This window comes from Typopeltis vanoorti, chromosome 16 (genome assembly GCF_054136105.1).
Source record: "Typopeltis vanoorti isolate ZY-2024b chromosome 16, IOZ_Tvanoo_1.0, whole genome shotgun sequence".
In the NCBI taxonomy this organism is placed as follows: Eukaryota; Metazoa; Arthropoda; class Arachnida; order Uropygi; family Thelyphonidae; genus Typopeltis; species Typopeltis vanoorti.
The window spans coordinates 12,103,725-12,121,506 of record NC_143564.1 but is presented as its reverse complement, the minus strand read 5'-3'; the positions used below and the strand labels follow the sequence as shown (position 1 = coordinate 12,121,506).

General features: G+C 35.7%; 1 protein-coding gene across 9 annotated transcripts in view; it reads left to right on the top strand.

Moving 5' to 3' along the window:
• The window catches only part of GABPI (zinc finger DHHC-type palmitoyltransferase GABPI), a 281,497-nt gene that overhangs the window by 72,212 nt on the left and 191,503 nt on the right, over positions 1 to 17,782 (top strand). For 6 of the 9 annotated variants that reach the window (XM_090406034.1, XM_090406028.1, XM_090406027.1 and 3 more), the window contains one exon: positions 4,179 to 4,283. The exons of the other annotated variants lie outside the window; for them this stretch is intronic. In XM_090406034.1, the coding sequence (XP_090262160.1) occupies positions 4,260 to 4,283 (24 nt within the window). In that variant the 5' untranslated portion in view covers positions 4,179 to 4,259. The remainder of the gene's footprint in view (positions 1 to 4,178; positions 4,284 to 17,782) is intronic. 9 annotated transcript variants of the gene reach the window in all.

The following is a 17,782-nucleotide window of genomic DNA, read 5'->3' as shown; positions in this document are numbered from 1 at the left end:
GCTGTTGCCAATATTGAATGTTCTCTATAGCACATACTAATGCTAAGATGATATCCACAATAACAACTGAAGTCTGTATAATAAAAAAAAATAATAATAAATTCAGTTATATAAAAAAACTGCAAACAAATAACAAAATGTGCTATAAAATCTTTTTTTTTATATTTTCTATAGTTTTTTTTTTAATATTTTCTATAGTTTTTTTTTAATATTTTCACAAAAAAATCTTACGAATGTGACATCAGTATGTGTGCATAACAAACCCATCATTGCTACAACATATGTTTGTACAGAACTAGACTATATTTGAAATTAATATAAAAAAGTTGCTTTAGTATAAGAAATGAAGAGATTATGTCAGAAGTTAATTGTGATGTATTAATATGTAGATAAAAAAGTGCAAGCAATATTTAAAATTTTACTTAATGAAATTTTAATTAATTATGTTTTTACTTTGTTATACTGCTTTGCTACAATCAGAGGAATATAATTCACAATGAATAACTGCTTGTAACATATTGGGCACTACTCATAATCTTTAGTCTTGTAAAATGAAAGGCCAGGCTATCCAAACTGAACTAAAATTCATCAAAATCAATAAGTGGTAAATGTATTTCATCACCTAGTATGACACTTGTTATTAATGCATTCATAACTGTATTAAAATACAGTCATGACTAGCCAACATATAAGCCTTACCACCAGATTACTATAATCCATGGGGAATCCATAACACTCAAGGCCTGTCATTATGATAAGCTGAAATTGAAGCTTTCTAGGCATAGGCAGCTGAATAGATTAGCTTTTCTAAAATGCTGCCGGGTTAATAACATCATCCCTGATTGTGTTAAATTGAAACACTGGTTTAATTCACCAAAGGCTTTCCACATATACAGACACACTACCTTCACCCTTTTACTTGAGCAGATTGGTTGCTACTCGCACTCTACTTGCCAACACTAATGAAGCTATTCGTGTACTAGAAGAGGAGCTCACTGCAATGCTGAATGCTGACCTCTGGATGATTCTTTCAGATGTCTCTAGTGTATCAGTGGCCAAAGAATTTCTAAAATTAATAAGTCAGCACATCAAAAAATTTGTTAAACTTCTAAAAACTCTGCTGTCAAGCCTCAACAACATCAGGTAAAGACTGTAACTCTCAAAGAAGCAATTAGTGCACTATCTCTTGGTCACAGCCATGCTCTTACACCTATAAAAATTCCTATAGAAGAAATTATGATTCAGATGGAATGTGGGATTCTTAGCCTTCCTACCCAACAGTATCAGACTGAATGTTGCCAATGCACTAATTCAAGCAAAACCTCCAAAAAGTAACACCTCCTGTAAAGAATATGAAACTATTGGAAATTAAGAAGAATAATAAAATAGTAATTACTAAATCTGATAAGGGAAATGCTACAGTAGTTCTAAACTATATTAAAACTTACTTCTTTATCACTATGACCCTACCAGTACACAGATTAGATCACTTCACAGACTTCCTTTGAAAGGTCACCTCCTGGCCTGTTGAAGTTACTAATAAACTAAAAGCATATAATTCTAGCACCCCCCCCGTATATATATATATATATATATATATATGGACTGCTTAAAATTCATAAACAGAATGTACTATTATGTCCAAATGTAGATGCCATTGATTCACTCACATACAAATTAGCCAAACATTTAGCCAAAGTGCTCTCATAATATACTGGCAACACTCCCTCACACATAACAAACTTGGCACCCACTTTAAAGCCAGTGTAGAAAACTCCAGACTCCAACACACTGACGTTATGGTCACTTTCAATGTCTCCTCTCTGTTCACCAATGTCCCACTTAAAGACTTTAGATCTTATTCAAACTGAATTTCCTCCCGATATTTAGGCCTTGTTTAAGTTCAATATGAGCTCTAGCTATTTTATTTGGCAAGGAAAATTCTACGAACAAATAGAGGGGACAGCCATGGTGGGCTCTCTGCTTTCTCCCACTCTGGCTAATTTCTTCATGGAAACATTTGAGAACGAAAGCTCTAAACACTGCCCCATATAGACTCACTGTTTGATTATGCTTTGTTGATGTCTTCTTCATCTAGCTGCAAGGCCTGGATGTTCTCAACATATTTTTAACACAGCTAAACAATCAACATCCCAGGATTCAATTGACATTAGAAAAAGATAACAGTCTCTCCTTCCTAGACACTTTAATTACACATGAGTCTGATGGATTCCTAGCATTCTCTGTTTACAGAAAACCCAAGCACACCAAATACATTCACAGTCACCTCCCCCTCTCAAAAGTATAGAATTATTAAAACTTTATAACAGGACTAAATTAATTAGTTCAGATAACAGTTCCCTCTCCACTGATAATATTTTTAATATTTTTTGGATACGGTAGGAATTGATTTTATTTTAAAATATTTTCATAATTAAAAGGTTTTAATATTTTTTGGATATGGTAGGAATTGTGGGCCTATCTAAAAAAATATTAAAACCCCAAACCCACACACCCTCTCTCCCTCTCCAGAACAGAGACTACATCAAAGCTATCACTATTCCATATATCTAAGGCACATCTGAAAAACTAACAAAAATCTTAAAACAAATCTTAAGTGGTTAAAACATATTTTAACCAGTTACAGACCATATAAAAATTAGTATATCCATTTCATTCTTATCCATTCTACCAAAAAAAACAAGCCACAGTCCCTAGACCTGCCAGATATTTATCAGGCCCTTGTAGTTGTAAACTATCGTACTATGGCCAAACAGGCAGGACAAACATCAGAATTGCTGAACATATGGACTATATCTGTTTCCATCACTGCTGCCACTCAGGACTTGCTGCCCGTGCTTTGGATACCTGCCATAGAATACACTGGAAGAAAGCCACTTTACTCAACTGCAGCAAATATAAATATGAAAAACTTTTTCTTGAATCTGTTTCTGCCTTAAGAAACTACCCTAACCTCAACAAATTTGGTTACATGAGACTGTCTCAAATTTGGGCCTACTCTCAGTTGACATGCTTCAACTTCATCTTCATTACTTAGTATAGTGCCTACATGCATCTTATATTTTGTTCCCTGATGATGGCAATTTGACTTTTCCAAAATATTGGAAGTATTAATTAAATTTATTTTAGTTAATATTATCTGCATTGTAATTTCCTTAAAAAATACAGTTATGAAAAGCCAATGTATAAGCTTTACCACCAAACATATTAATGCGCTATAATTTTTTTTTATTACAAGGTTGCCCTTAAAAAAAGGTTGTAGCTTCAGTGATGGCTGAGTCATACTAGTACAGTATAAACACACACACACTCTCTCTCTGCGGGTTCGAATCCCACCATGGGCATGGATGTTTGTCATTGTTTGTGAAAATACTAGTGGTGATTGTCGGCGATAGACGGCGTTGGTGTAGATGGAGAGTTGCAGAGTAGGTGCCCTTCCTCGATGAGTCTTTGGACTCCCTGGAGGTGTTATGCGATAAAATAATAATAATAATAATAATAATAATAATAATAATGATATCTAAACTGAAAACAACAGTACAAACATGTGAAACAAACACGTAATTTAAATGAGACAGAAGACAATTACAACAGGTACCCAGTAAAAGAAGCACCGCAAGCTAGAACATTACTATCAAACAAATAATTGTTGTTTGTGTTTGTTTTACCCATTGGTATTAGAATGTTGAACATAGCATCAGTAAGCAAGTGCACATCAGCAACATAGAAAGCTTTGCCGTTAGGATTGTTTTGACCTGGAATTTTATATTTTTTGATTGTGTTTATATACCGTAAAAAATTTTATGTAGGTATCAAAAAAAGATAGATTTGTGGAGTGTTAGGTATGAATGAAAAGAAGGAAAGTATTAATGGGTAAGAAGTGTGATTATAGGCTAAAGCATTACAAAAGGAGAAACAGTGATGTCAAGAGTTGTCAGAAAACAGATGAAAGCACTGGCAGTGATAGCAGTGGGAATGGAACGGAATTGCTTATTTTCAAGAGTTAATGAAAATGAAGAGTGAAATGAGCGAATGACAAGGAAGAAGTTAGGAGTATGAAGCGAGTGTCAAACATGGATCATTATATGGGAATTCAATCGTTAGATATGTGGTGAACAACAGGGTATATATATATATATATATGACATGTTTTGCAGGTGGAACATTGAAACAAATAACTGATACTTTACGTGAAAGGAAGAAATGGGCATCAGAATTAAGAGCAGCTGTAGTCACAAATGACTTGGATGGTGAAAAAAAAGGTATGATTTTTAGTGGAACCTGTGGCATAGTAATTATTATATTTTTATTATTATTATTATTGTTCCGGGAAACTCCAAGGAGTCGACAGACTCATCGAGGGAGGCCCTAACATCATGTCTGGAACAACTATTCAACATTCACACAGTATCTATCATATCTTGCCTTGAACTCATTCATTGTCGTAGCACCCACAACAGACTGGAAGCTTATTCCACTCATTCACCACTCTCCAAGTAAAAAACCTAGCTCTAACACCCTTGTCAACTACGCTCTTGCCCAGCTTCCATGCATGGCCCCTAGTCCTCCCACCACCAGTCCTATTTTCAAAAATATCTTCTGGATCAATCTTATAAAAACCCTTCAGTAATTTGAATGTCTCAATCATATCACCCCTCCTTCGCCTATTGTCCAATTTCTGCAACCCACAAATCTTCAACCTATTCTCATAAGGTTCATTCCACAGACCTGCTATCATCTTGGTCACTCGTCTCTGGACCCTCTCCACTTCCTCCCCATCATGAAGAAACCCTGGTGCCCATAACTGGGCACAGAAGTCCAGATGGGGTCTTATCAAGGCTTGATACAGAGGAACAACAACTTGTTTGTCTCTGCATGTTAAAGTATTTTTCAGAAGCCAAGTGATTTGGTGAGCTGTTTTAGTCACTTTTGCAATGTGCTCCCTAAACTTCAATTCCCTATCCACCAACACTCCCAAATCCCTGGCCTCATCAATCTCCTGGAGTTCTACCAATGCGATATACTGCTGCTATTCTTTTCACCCCAAAGTGCATAACCTTACACTTTGCCACATTAAACTGATATCCATTTTTCCTAGCCCAGTTCTCCAAACTATCCAAATCATCCTGTAAAATTTTGACATCCTGTGCACTCACAATTGCTCTACCAACTTTGCATCATCAGCAAACAAGTGAACACTTCCTCTCAAATCCTTTCCAATATCATTGATGAACAAATTGAAAAGCAGTGGTCCAAGAACAGAGCCCTGCGGCATTCCACTGGTCACAAGACGTCTTTTTGACTCCACTCCTGAATAAACCACTCTCTGGTATCTCTCCTTCAACCACCCTCCTATCCATCTTACCAACCCTATATCTATCCCCATCTGCTCCAGTTTACTGATTAGGGTTCCATGTGGTATCCTGTCAAAGGCCTTGGCAAGGCCCAGTAGTATCACTGTAAACCCATTACCCCTATCCAGTTCAGCCGTCACTGTGTTATAAAACGTGAGCAAGTTACTGAGGCATGATCTACCCTTCACAAAACCATGTTGTCCCCCATACAATATCCCATTTTCATCTATCCAATCCTGTATTCTTTTCTTGACTAATTTCTCTAAGACCTTGACAACGATTCCTGATATGCTAATCAGTCGGTAATTTACAACAGCAGTCTTGGAACCACCTTTATGCAGTGGAACTATTTTCCCCTCCTTCCACCCGCTCGGGACTAACCCAGACCCGAGACTCAAATTAAACAAAATGGTCAAGGGTACTGACAATTCTTTAGCTTCTTCTCGTACTACACGAGCTGGTATACCATCCAATCCCACAGATGTATTGACATTGAGGTTATGCAATAGACTACTCACCTCCACTTCATTCACCACAATTCCCGTATAATCTACTGGTTTATTTGTTTCTGCAATGCCACCACCTGGATGATATATTCTTGCAAAGTGCTCACTCAGTAACTCAGCTATCTCAACTGATTCAGTTACCTCCCTACCATCGGCATTCTTTAAAATCATTCTGCCATGTACATTTTTCCTTTTACTTGCTACATATCTAAAAAACTGTTTAGGATTCTCTTTGGCCTGCATGGCCAATGTTCTTTCGTAATCCTTTTTTGCTTTTCTTACCACACTCGTCACCCTTCTGGCCTGTACTTTATACCGTTCATGTGCCTGCCTGTCACCTTTCTCCTTAAATTCCCTCCATAGTTGTTTCTTTTTTTGCAGCTCAGTTCAATAATAAAGTAACACGTAAAAATTAAGATGCATGCACTGAAGATGTACTATTAATTTTAGTATGAAATATCTGTCCTTTTACTAATTAAAGATATCACTGTGGTTTTTACGTGTTACTTTATTATTGAAAAAAAGGAATGTGGAGAGTGATTTGAGGAAGTAATATAACAAGAATCTGTATTTAAGTTTTATAGATTTGGAAAAGAAGAGCCTCCATAACTCAATCAGTACAGATTTGGTAAGAAAGACTTGAGTTTGATTCCCGTTCATGAGGAATTTTTATCTGGTCTCTTTCGACTAAAGATGAGCTAGCCAGTCTCATATGGAGGTAGAGGGTTTTTTCACCTGGAAACTTAGTTTTTTTTGTCCCTTGGAACAGGCAAACTGACCCCATGAACACACACTGATCTACAGTCATTAATACTTGCCCTTAGGGGGGTACAGCAGAGGAGAGACGAGCCAGCTGCATTAATTCATCACAAATCCTTCATTAAGAGAATCTATCCATCCTAAGGGATGGATGAGAAGGGAAGGAAGGAAGATCCAGAAAAGGCATATGACAAGGTGCCAAGAGAAAAGTTGTTTAAAACCCAATTATATATTGCAAATGGGCATTATACTGAGCATTAGATTTATACAGTCTATATTTCAGTTGCAAGTCAGCAGTTAGAATTGAAGGAGGTACAGGAGGCTTGTTAAATCAGGTGTGAGACACATTATCTTCAACATTATTCATAATCTGTATGGATCGCATTATAAAGAACATGTCATCAAGCCTGATATTGATACTGGAGATATTAAACTCAGCTCTTTAAGCAGATAACGTCAAATAAATTCAGTGCAAGTCTGCAGATTCTCTAACTAAATTGAATAACTGCTGTAATAAATATGGTATGAAAATCAGCAATAAAAGACAGACTATGAAGATAGGTAGGAACACGGAAAACATCAACCGCATCCTGAATGGAGAACCTATTGAACAAGTAAAACATTTCATCTGTTTTGGCACAATTTTTAGTAAAGATGGCAAATTAAATGTTGGAATAGACAACAGAATTAGCAAAGCTGGTATGGTAGGAAGTCAACTGAATAAATTTACAGTAGTAAACAAATTAATCCAAACACTGACATTTTAAAGAAGAATTTTAATTTCACAAGAAATAAGTACAAAAATTAAACTCCAAGCTTACCTAATAATTTATGTGTGCTCCTCTGTTCCTAATAAGTTCATTAATTCTCTTAGACAGGAACTCTACCAACGTAGAACACATTTTTCTTATTTCTGTATCTTGAAACCCTACTTTTATAATGGATTGTATTAAGTTATCCTTTGTATCACAATTTAATTTTCCAAGTCTTGCCCACAAATTTTCTATTGGGTTCATGTCAGGAGAGTTACTTACCTGGCCACTGAATGTTGTGATTTTTGAGGAACCCTTTCACTTTTTTTGAAGTGTGGCATGGAGTGAGATGAGTTGGAATATGTTGGAAGATGAGTTCTTTGTTTTTCTGGATCTGTGGGACCATTCTTTTCTCCAGTATTTTTATGTATTGGTCACTTTTCATCATATTATCAATAGGCACAAGTGAACCTAGACTGTCATGTGTAAAACAACCCCAGAACATCTTTTTAGCTAGGTGTTTAGGAGCTTGTTGAAGGTGGATAGGAGAAGTCTTCTCAGCTGATGATTTGTGAACATAGGATACATGCTCTCCTTAGACAAAGAAATGGCTTAATCTGAGAATATGACTTTCTTCCACTTCTCAACGGTCCAATCTTTGTACACTTTTGCCCACTGGAGCCTCTTTTTCTGCATAGCTTTCATCAACAGTTGTTTCTTTTTCAGTCTGTGGGCTGTCCTCCCTGCTTCCAACAATCTTCTACAGACTGCCATGTCAGAAACATTAATCCCACTAGTTGCCAAGTCTCTATTTAAGTCTACGGTAGACAATCTTGGATTCATTTTGCTTTTCCTAACTAGTAAATGAGTTTGAGTAAGTGTAGATTTTCTTTTTCGCCCACATTTTACTTTTCTGTCAGTAGAAAAGGTATGTCTCCCTAAACCACTTTTAAATTGCATTAATAGTACCCAAACCAACATTATACTCATTGGCAATTTGTCTTTGAGTCATGGATGTGTACTGAGAAAAGATACATATTTTTGCATGTTTTCAGTGTAAACAGGTTTACATTCGTAGTGTTTTATTCATTTTGTGTAGCTATAAAATGGATACATCTCCAAGAAAGTAAACTTGTTTACACTATTAAAAACATACAACATTATTAATAAACATCGTACAGACAATTAAAACATGCAGTACTTGACCAAAATAGTGAACTAAAATGAAAACCGAAATCAAAATAAAAATTATTTATTAACTGAAACCAAAACCAAACCAAAAACCTGATGAAAATTCGACTTGTTTGGATTAATTTGTTCGTTACTGTATATGGAACAAGAGAGAAAAAATTAGTCAAAACACTAAACTAGCTGTATACTAGGCAGCATTCAAACCAGTTTTAACTTATGAATCTGAGAGCTAGTTTAGAAATAAAACACTTGTTCAAAGACCCCAGATATGTAAATTCTGTGAAAGATTAAGGGAATGAACAGATGGCATTAATGACAGAATAATATTTAAAATGAGGCTATTAGGAAGGAACTCGACATTGTTAGCATTCAGAGATGTGTGATCAGAGCTAATTTCTATTCACTGACCACACCATAGGAGATTAGTTCTGCTCACGCTGTCTAGAGAGGAAAGGTTAGCAAACCTGATATTTTTGCCAGGGTTGCAGGAAAAAGATCCAGAGGATGATCAAGATCTGGATTGATACAATATTGGCATACTGATAGATAACAGATTAATTTGGAGGAAAACTGTCGATAGGAAGTTAGTAGCGATGCAAACTTTTCATGTGGTACTATCATGACATATCAGGAATTGGTTGATGATGATGTATCAGGTAAAGGATAATAGTGTGCTGTTGGGAAAGTAGTTAGCATATTGCCATATATGATAGTAGTGAGTCAAGAAGGAGAGCAGAGATAATGAATGGCAAGAGATGGATGAGATGTGCGAGTTAAAATGTCTTCAGTTTGTGAGTGTATGGAATGAATATGAAGGTAGTTGGAATGGTTTAAGTTTGCTGGATTGCATCTGAATGGAATTGGTGTTGGACATTTGGATAAATTATTGTTTGCTGATAGTTCACAGAGTCAAGATAAAGTTAGCATAGCTAAGGATCAGATAGAGATTGCGAAGTAGGCTGTGGGACAAGAGGAAAGTGATACAATGATAAAGAAGTGATTATGTTAGGACAGAGTGATGCAATAAACAGAATCCAGGACACAGTGAAGCCCTTCATTCAGAGTGAAGTGCTTGCATGAAGATAGAGATGAGAGAGCAATATGAATGGAAATCAGAGTCAGAATCAGGGAAACGGATGGTCAGACTGAAGAGAGAAGTGCATTATAGCAGCTAAGAGTATGGAGTGATGGTCTTGGTGGGATGGGCTCAAAGAGAGTGAAAATATTACATTTGCTTACAAATGTAAGGAGTATCAGAAATAAGGGAGCTGAGTATGTTGCATTGATTGAGTGAGTATGCTTAAAGATAATTGGTGGAAGTGAAATTTGTTTGTTTGAGAATGATGTGCTGCTGGAAATAGAAATGGAAGAATATAGAAATTTCTGGAAGTATAGGAAGGTGAAAAGAGAGGGGAGGGAGTCCTGTTTGTTAATGAGTAGGGGAATGGCATCCACTAAGAATGGAAGTTGAAAATGGTAGTATGTGTGAAGATTATGAATCTGTTTGGCTTGAAACTGAAATTAATGGAAAAGTATGTAGTTAGATGGATTGGAGATTGGCTCTCTGAATGATACCAACAAGTTTTGCCCGTGCTATTTAACTGACTTGTTAATGTGTTAATGATATTTCATGTGGATTGATTGGATCCTCAGTTGTTGGCTGATGATGCAAAATTGAGAAGAATTATGAGGAGCATTGTTGATGTTATTCCCTTCAGAATGATTTGCATAGACTTTTTACATGAATAAATTACTAGAGTTGTAGTTTTAATATTAATAAGTTCAAGAATTTGCAGGGTAAAGATATAAAATTGTGTAATGTATTGATATGGAAATGTGCTGTAAGAAGTTTTTTTTTTTTTTTTTTTAAATGAGGAACCTAGGTCAACCTATAGTACTGTGGATGGGCAAGAAGATGGAACTTGTTCACATTAACCTCGAAGAGCTGTGGATTTTATTCCTTGGGAAACATAAGATTATAGACTATTCCAGAGGACACCAGTGGAATTGATGAATGAAGAGGAGGAGAAATTTGTTCTGTGAGTTTGGAGATGAACTCTAGGTGGGATGATAATTAGTTGCTGCACATGTATGAAGATTTGACTGAGAGTGGAAATATTATTAATGCTAAGTCTGATGAACAGTGGCCATGTAAAAGTATTTGTAGAAGATGCAAACAGCAAAAACTGAGGGGGGTCATTAATCAGACTGACCTCTCTTTTCTGTACAAGAGGAGTCCATTATCTTTAGGGACACTACTTCAGATGTGAGAGCAGCAGTATTTAATAATCGGACAGATTTGTGATTTGTATAAAGTTAGATGCAGCAAAATAGAAAACTTAATTTTTTGGATGCAGAGGAGGCATTATTTGTAATATGTTTGTGCCAAGAGAGATTTGAAGTTAGCATTATCCTAAGAAGGTAAATCTCACTGTGTATAGGGACTTGAATGTTGTCAGAAGTGAAGGTGGAAGAGAAGAGTTCTTTTTTGTGGGAAATAATGAAAAAGCTGTGTTTTACTAGCCTAGCTTTAAAGGAATTGACTAGATTATCTAAACCCCACTGATGAATGTTTTGGAGATCTGTATTTAAGGTAATAGTGGTTCAGATTCTGGATACTGTGGTGATTTATACATTGGCAGGTTTATCAAACAAAAATGAGGAATACAATGGGTGTCATCAGCAAACATACTGCACATGTATGAAGAAATTTGCCAGAGAGTGGATGTATTGTTGATGTTAATTCTGATGAGCAGTAGCCATTGAAGTACTATTAGAAGATGTGGAAACTGAGCTGGATAACTGCAGCATAATGAAAGAAAAATCAGGTAAAGGTGGTTAATGAAAGTAAAGTGCTCAGAATTTTAAATAAGTCTGAGATTAATCAGAATGTGGAATTGGATAGGATATTGCTGTATGTGCTAAAGAAGTGTGAAAAGGAGCTATCAGTGTCCTTCACTTGGTTGTTCAATAACCTTGACAACAGGAATAGATTCTGACAGTAAAAGTAGGGGAAAATAGTGCCATTTACATAGTAACTTCCACTTCAGTGGCAATAAACTATAGGCCAGTTTGTATATCAGGTGAGACAATGAAGGTATGTTGTAGAGGCTGGTTAAAAATAGAATGCAAAACTAAATTGATGAGAATAGGATTCTTTCCAAGGGCGGTATGCATTTGTCAAGTGTTTCAGTAACCCTAGTTTTTTTTTTTATGATGACAACTGTACTGGACAGAGGAGATAATTATACAGTAATTTTTGTATAGAGGTAATTTTTCAAAGGCAATGAATAGAATGTTGCTTGACAAACTATTGTCAAGCAGTTAACTGGCAGTATGGATATGGCTGGTTTTTAGAGAAAACAGTGAGTTGTATATGGTGAGTGGTGTCTGAAAAGAGAAGGGTAACAAAGCATTTTGCTCTGGAGTTGCTCCCATTTAATTTATATGCTGATGATATGGTTCAAAGTGTGAGAAGAGGATATTCAGTTATTTTTAGATTTTGCATTTGCATAAGATTGCTGGTAAACTGGGGATAGTAATGAGAGAGAGAGAGAGCTTGGATGTGCTTTTGTTACAAGTTGATTTGAACAGATTGATTCATTGGGTTGTTGAATGGTAGCATTAGTTTGATGATGGTAAAGCTTCACTACAAAAGGTAAAAAGTTGTGGCAATTGTTGGTAGGATGAGTTGGAATTTAAGGAACATTTAGCAAACATTGTAAAGATTACTCAATAAACTGTTGCAATGTGAAGGACACTGATAAGTATGAAGGATATGTAGGATAAGGACGTAATAACCCTGATGCCACTGATCAGGTCACACACCTGGATTTCTGTGCATGCATGCACACACACACATACATCTGATCACCTGGATATCTAGTTGCTCTAGTGGGTGGACTTTCCATTAAATATAGATAGCGACAAGTATTTTAGTCCATTTCTCTTTCAAAATGAAATGGAAATGATCTTATCCCATCTAATGCTCTAACTCTTCTTAAAGTGCTCCATAAGGTTCAGATTAGGGTGATGATCAGTCTAATTTGAGCATTTTCATTTCCTCAAATCATTTTACTAGCCCTTACACTATAACATTGTGTGTTATCATGTTGGTATTTAACTAGTTCATCTCCACAGAACAACACATTTTTCAGAATGTCAGTATAATATAATATTCAGCTTTAATTCCAGCAGAATCATCATGTAGCCATTCTCTTTATCCAACTACAGCAGTGTTGGATAAAGGGAATGGCTACATAATGATTTGCAAAAGCATTTTACAGAATATGACTTGGAACTTTGTTATGCAAATTAGAACAAATGGAGATGATACTGGTTAAGTGGATAAGATGGTGGCTGCTCGACAGATATCAAAAAGTGGTACATGAAGAGGCAGAATCAAGGCAAAAAAACAGGTGACTAGTGGTGTGCTGCAAGGTTCAGTACTGAGACCATTGCTGTTTAATTTATACATAAATGATATAGGAAATATTCAATTGTTTTGCTCATGATGTGAAATTAGGTAGAGTAATAGTTAATCAAGGCAATGTGAAGACTTGCAGGACAATTTAAATAGGCTGTCAGTATGGGTAAAAGATAATGGGTGTCAATTTAATGTGGAGAAATGTCAAGTTATGCATTTTGGGATAATTAGATTACAAGCTGTGTATCACATTGATAGCATCGTACTCCAGGAAACAGATCAAGCTAGAGAGTTAAAGTTTAGGGGACATATTGCTAAGGTTGCTAAGGTAGCCCCTAACATTACTTGGCTATTTAAGTATTTAAGAACATACTAACAAGGAGTTGTTATTCCTCTTTAACTTATAAGGCCTTGATATGGCCACATCTGGATTACTGTGCTCAAGTCTTGTCCCCTGGGTTTCTTGCGGAGGAGGAAACAGTGGAGAAGATTCTGAGGCAAGTGACCAAGATGGTGAGTGGTCTGTAGAATGTTCCCTATGAGGGGTGTGTGGGTTGCAGAAGTTGACTGATAGGCAAAAAAGAGAGAATATGATAGAAACATTTAATTTACTTAAAGATTTTTATAGGATTGATGCAAGGGAAATTTTCAGTACTGATTGGAGACCAGAACAAGGGGCATCCTTGGAAGTTGAATAAAGATGTGGTTAGTAGGGAGTGTGAGAACTAGATTTTTTGCTTGGAGAGAGTCAGATGTGAATGCTTTATTTGTTAATGGGTTCAAGGAGAGGTATGATAGATTGTGTGGATAGTTTGGATCTCCTGCAGTAGCCTTTGGACTCCATGGAGGTGCCTGTACAACAACAACAATAATAACAATAATTTTTTCTGATCCTATGACATGGGGATTCTTGTCCACACCATAACAATACCACCAGCACACTTAAAAAACTTATCATGGTAAATAATATCCTGATAATATCATTATTATTATTATTATTAATTTAATAATATTATACTGATGATATTATTAAATTAATATTTATCCTGATAAATAATAATATCCTGGAGGAGATTTTTCATAGAATGGAAGGGGGGGGGGTAGGACACGAGGTCATTGATGGAAACTCTATAAGGAGGGTGTGAGGAGTAGGTTCTTTGTATGGAGAGTGGTTGAGTGAAATGCATTGTCTGAGTGTGTTGTGGGTGTAGACACATTGAATCAGTTTAAAGCATGGTTGGATGAGCATTGTGTGCAATAGTATGTACCTGCCATGATGAGTCTCTGACTCCATGAAGGTCAAATGTTAATAATAATAATAATAAAAATATTCTTCTGGCAGCCACTCTAACTGCATTTATTGTAATTTGTTATTCAACACTACAGCTTTCCAATAGTCTATTGTCTAAGATGAAAACCCAAACGGCTATTTTTTTCCTGGCGAAGTTGATAAATTAAAGGGATAAAAATCCCTTATTGTTTTTCAGCCAGTATGCGAAACTCTAAGATCGAAAACTACGATCTTAGATCTTAGAAACGCTTAGATCGTAGTTTTCGATCTTAGAGTTTCGCATACTGGCTGAAAAACAATAAGGGATTTTTATTCCCTTAATTTAGTCTATTGTCTAGTCATCATAGTGAACTTTCTGCACAACCATAGCTGAACTGAGCATTGTTTGTGGATGATGTTTGACTTCTATATACCAGAGAACTTTCATGAAAAAGATTTCATGGAAGATTTCGGTACATAATGTTTTGGCACAACCCTCTACAGCTGTGGCTGTCTTGGATTCCTGGTTCAGAGATTTCAATGAGGCATGACAGGACAAGTAATGCACAGTTTTTTTTCTCACTGCTCTCCTATCTCTTTTCATTATTTTGTATGATGTATTTGTGTATTTTTGGATCTTTTTCACCATTTTATTTCCATTTTTAATTGACAACCACAGGTAATCTTGGCTGCTCTAGTTGCACTAACTGATTGATAACTAATGACAGCCATTTCTGCTAGAGAACCTTTATTTCCCACTCCTTCCTTTCCTTTTTCTTATTTTAAAGGTTTAGGAATAAAAAAAAATGAGAGAAATGAATGAAAAATAAATATAAAGAATACAACAAGCAATATACTGAAAGTCAGTACCTCAATACCAAATGAGTTGCATTTGCTGCATGCTGTAAAATAAGCCTTATAATTTCATTTTCCATACAGTCACTGATATTTGCTACTTTTGTTTCTTCTTCTTTATTCATATTTAGATGGGTGCAAAGACTTGATGGCCAGTATATGTCTGTTAATTGCATGTTTCCTAGCTATTTTACCTAGGTTTGCAGGATGAAACACCTGATTTTCCATAATGGGAAAACCCTCCCTTCATGTGAGAGAGGGTTTTCCCAGCTTACTCATGCATTTGAAAAGTCCTTACTAAAGGTTCATCACATCCTAGGATTAAAATTTATGTCTTCCCAACTAAAAGGCAAACTGTAATATTGTTCTTACAAATTACAGTAATTATTTTTTTTACCTTTTTTGCTGTTTAAATATGTAGGAATTTTCTTAATAAATATTCTGGAACTCTGACATTAAGATTGAAATTTTACATATGATTAAATAAAAGTAGCATAAATATTTGCTTACCTGTATCCAAAATGCCCAACTTTTTTCAATTGAATACCCACGTAACCTGTTTTCTCCAATACTGCTTAGAATGACAACAAGTACTGCCAAAACAGCTACATAGGAAATATCAAGACAGTTAAGTCAACTAATACGAGTATATATGTACACTTGATGTCATATCTTTTAATACCTACTTGCAGGAAATAAAAAAAAAACTGCAACAGGATGTAAATTTTAATATTAAAAGGTAATGTTTAATTACTTTGCTTATGTTTTTGTAATTTTAAGTAGCATCAGCAGAGGAGCAGAGAATGTTGAGGCTTCTTTTTCTTCTGTAAAGAAGCAATGCAAATTGGTTTAGTCTTATGTACAACAATACATATACATAGAAAAATATGTACACTATTCAATTTCATATTTGAAAAATATGCTTGTAAATGTGGGGGCTTTTACAAATTTCAAGTTTTATTTGTTACAGACAAAACAGTTAATCCTGCCTAGTTTTCTCATTTATCTTGCATCAGATGTGTTCAAGATACGTCTGATGCTAGATAACAGACATGACATGGCCTCATAGCCATAGTTGCTTTGGTTGTAATTCCAACCAACAACAGCTTTGTCCCTTCTCTTTTCTCATTACTGTCCTCCCAGATGATTCTATATCCCTTCATATTTATTCCTAACTGTATATTATCCTCAGTTAATCAAGTTTCCCATATGTCAGTTATGATGAGTTATTATGAGACATGGCTTTGTATCATTCCCTACAGCTAGTAGCACTAATTCTGAACACTTACTTTAAAAAATTAATATATTTTATTGTTTTATGTCATTGGAAACAATTTAAAATGCAGCATTCTGGGCTCACTCTCTTTATCTCCCCTTGCATTATCGGATACTAAGGCAATTGATGCGAGACATCATTAGCCTCTATATACAAGTAGCCCAGTCGTGAAGTTACTTCATGCACAAACTTTGTTTGATTACACTTGGATCAAGGATGAAACCAAGAATATAATTTCTTGGCATCTTTAACTTATAATTAGTACTTTGTTCAATGCTGATAGCATTTTATATGGTTTGAATGATGCTGTGCAACATTCACTAATGTTTTCAGATGGTTTGGTGGTTTTTTCCTGTCAGTTGTTTCTGATCCTAGGTGACTTTGTAGGCATTGCCCACAAAGTGTTCCTGGTGAGATTTTTTACAGGGTAGTTCACCAGTGCTCCCCCCCCCCCACCCAATTTTATCTATGCTTGGGATCGGTATATGGCTGTGATGTAATCATGACTGTAATCCATGTGTGTTCATGGTACCAATTTGCCTGTTCTGGGGGAACGAAAAACCCGGGTTTCAAGGTGAAAAAACATCCTATCTCCGTATGAGACTGGCTAACTCACTTTTTATTGAAAGAGACCAGATAAAGGTTCTTCACCTCAGGTGAAGAACCTTTACCTTTGACAGGAATCAAACCCAGGTCTTTCCAACCAAAGGGCTTTGTCTGCACTACTGAGCTATAGAGGCTAAAATGTTTTCAGATACATCAGTAGAAAACTTTGTTTACTTACACTTTGACAAAGTATGAAACCAAGAATATAATTTCTTGGCATTCTTGGCATCTTTAACTTATAATTTTGTACTCTGTTCAGTGCTGATGGCATTTTATTTGGTGTGAATGATGCTGTGCAACACCCACTAATGTTTTCAGATATAGAGCAATTTATATACAGGCATCTATGGTCAAGGTATTCGAAATACCTGATTAATATAGAGTTGAACCAATAAGTATAGGATTAAATTCTTTACAAAAGTTAGTATTGGTTTGCAAGACATGCCTTTAGCAATCTACTTGCATTTTATGAAAAGTGTTGAATATGCTGGAAAAGAGGATGATATTCTTTGCCTTTGCAGTATCTTGATAGACATTGTTTTCTACTGTAAGCCTAATTTTCTATGTTCTAAAATGTCTTATGTCTTGAGTCATTGTTTTCTTTAGTGTTTTACATAGCTCAAATAATTCTAAACACTTATCTAATTCTCTTTTCATTCCTTTTATCTTTTACAATTTTATTAGGATCATTATTATTTTCCTGACACCCCCCCTATGGTGTCACAAACTGGTCATGGGAGGTCAACACTAGTGAACAAAGTCTATC